The sequence below is a fragment of the Anarrhichthys ocellatus genome, unplaced genomic scaffold, assembly GCF_004355925.1.
Source record: "Anarrhichthys ocellatus isolate YVR2014 unplaced genomic scaffold, GSC_Weel_1.0 scaffold6327, whole genome shotgun sequence".
NCBI lineage: Eukaryota > Metazoa > Chordata > Actinopteri > Perciformes > Anarhichadidae > Anarrhichthys > Anarrhichthys ocellatus.
The window spans coordinates 1,351-2,955 of NW_022286301.1; the positions used below are offsets into that span (position 1 = coordinate 1,351).

Below are 1,605 nucleotides of genomic sequence, written 5' to 3' on the forward strand. Positions count from 1 at the left end.
AGACACAACACCACAACAAAGAGACACAACACCACAACAAAGAGACACTAAAGGAACTAAAACAAATACAAAAATGCGAAACACCTGCAAAGACAGACATCGCATCAGATAGATGAGCAACAAGCCCGAAGAGACAGAAAACGACACTATGAAGACACTAAACAATGTAAAGTTTAAAAAGGTTTAAAAAACATTTCATGTTGCAATGACATATTATATTCATATTAATATCAAATGATTCACTTTTAAACATGTCATTTTAACAGATTTTATTTGTATGATCATTGTATTTTAGTCAGAGCTTTTCTTTCTCTCACATTGTTTGAATACATTCTGCATGTTGATCAGGTGACAGCGTGTTCTATGAAACAATCTAAAGTTGTTGTAAAGTTTACGGTCACTGATGGAGGCTCACGGATCTCTGCTGCCGCCTGCTGGTCACATATTCATAATGACGCGCTGAACTCTATTCATATTTCTCTATTTGATTGGTTGTTTTTTTCAATGAAGATTTCTGAAAAAGGTTGGAGTCACACATTGATAAACAACATTTTAATGTGTGTTTGTAGTAAATCATAATTCAGATCATACAGCAGGTCTGTTCTACTCCAGTTTCTCTGAAAGTTAAAGATTAAATAAGATTAAATAACATTTCAAAAATAGTTTTTGTTGTCCACATCGGGAGCTGATGAAACGTGTGATTGTAGGCTAGCAGTTTCCATATGCTTCCGGTCTTTGTGCTAAGCTAGGCTAAGCATGTATTGTGTGTTTGTTTACATACTGTAATTCTATATTTGATATTGATCATGAATATCTGTGTCTACACGTCGTCCTCCTGCAGCCTCCATCGTTCCTTCTGCAGCCCGTTCTTCTTCCTCCTCCTCGCCGCCGCCGCCCGTCCGCTTCCCGCCACATCGGTACATCCGGCGGGCAGTGCTCCTGAAAGGCGCGTAGAGGTAGAAGAAGAGCAGCGGGTCGAAGCAGAGGTGCAACACGCTCAGCAGCAGCGTGGACTCCTTCCCAAGAAACAGCCGCCTCGTGGTGGGGTAGTCCGTGATGACTCTGGTCTGGGTCAGAGTGTACGGCGTGCGGACCACGTGGTAGGGCACGAAGCTGAGCACGTAGGCCACCGTCACGGCCGCCACGCTCACAGCCACACGCCGGGCGTCCGCCCAGAGCTCGGGGTCCCTGCGGCTGCCCAGGAGCCTCCGGAGAGACAGGCCGCTGGAGACGAGCACGGCGGCGGAGGCGTTGAGGAACAACGCCGTGCAGAGGAAGATGGTCAGCGTGTGCCAGTGGAGGCTGATGTCCTTCTTCAGGGACGAGCAGCTGAGGAAGCGCTGCTCCTGAACACACAAGATCACATTTTCATCTTTTAATTCATGTTACAAATGAACGAGGAGCATTATGCTACGTTCCCACTATGAACGGCAGTAGCAGACTACAACCGCAGACTGTATATAAGAAGTGGGCGGAGTCGTCGTGACGTCACTCGTTGGTTTGTGGACTGATGTTTTGAAGCCTCGAGTTCGGTGTTTTGGCGTCGCCATCTTGGTTGTCTGCAACCAGTGAACAGGAAGTGACCATATCTGGACTGAGGAGGAG

The 1,605-nt window shown here is 46.5% G+C and overlaps 1 protein-coding gene across 1 annotated transcript; it reads right to left on the reverse strand.

The window, feature by feature from the left end:
- Nucleotides 1-39: 39 nt before the first annotated feature.
- On the reverse strand, nt 40-1,372 carry LOC116380183 (probable G-protein coupled receptor 171; the record flags this gene model as incomplete). Its single annotated transcript, XM_031842128.1, has 1 exon — nt 40-1,372. A coding segment is annotated over one exon (584 nt), but the record flags the coding sequence as incomplete, so codon positions are not given.
- Between the last annotated feature and the right edge of the window lie 233 nt (nt 1,373-1,605).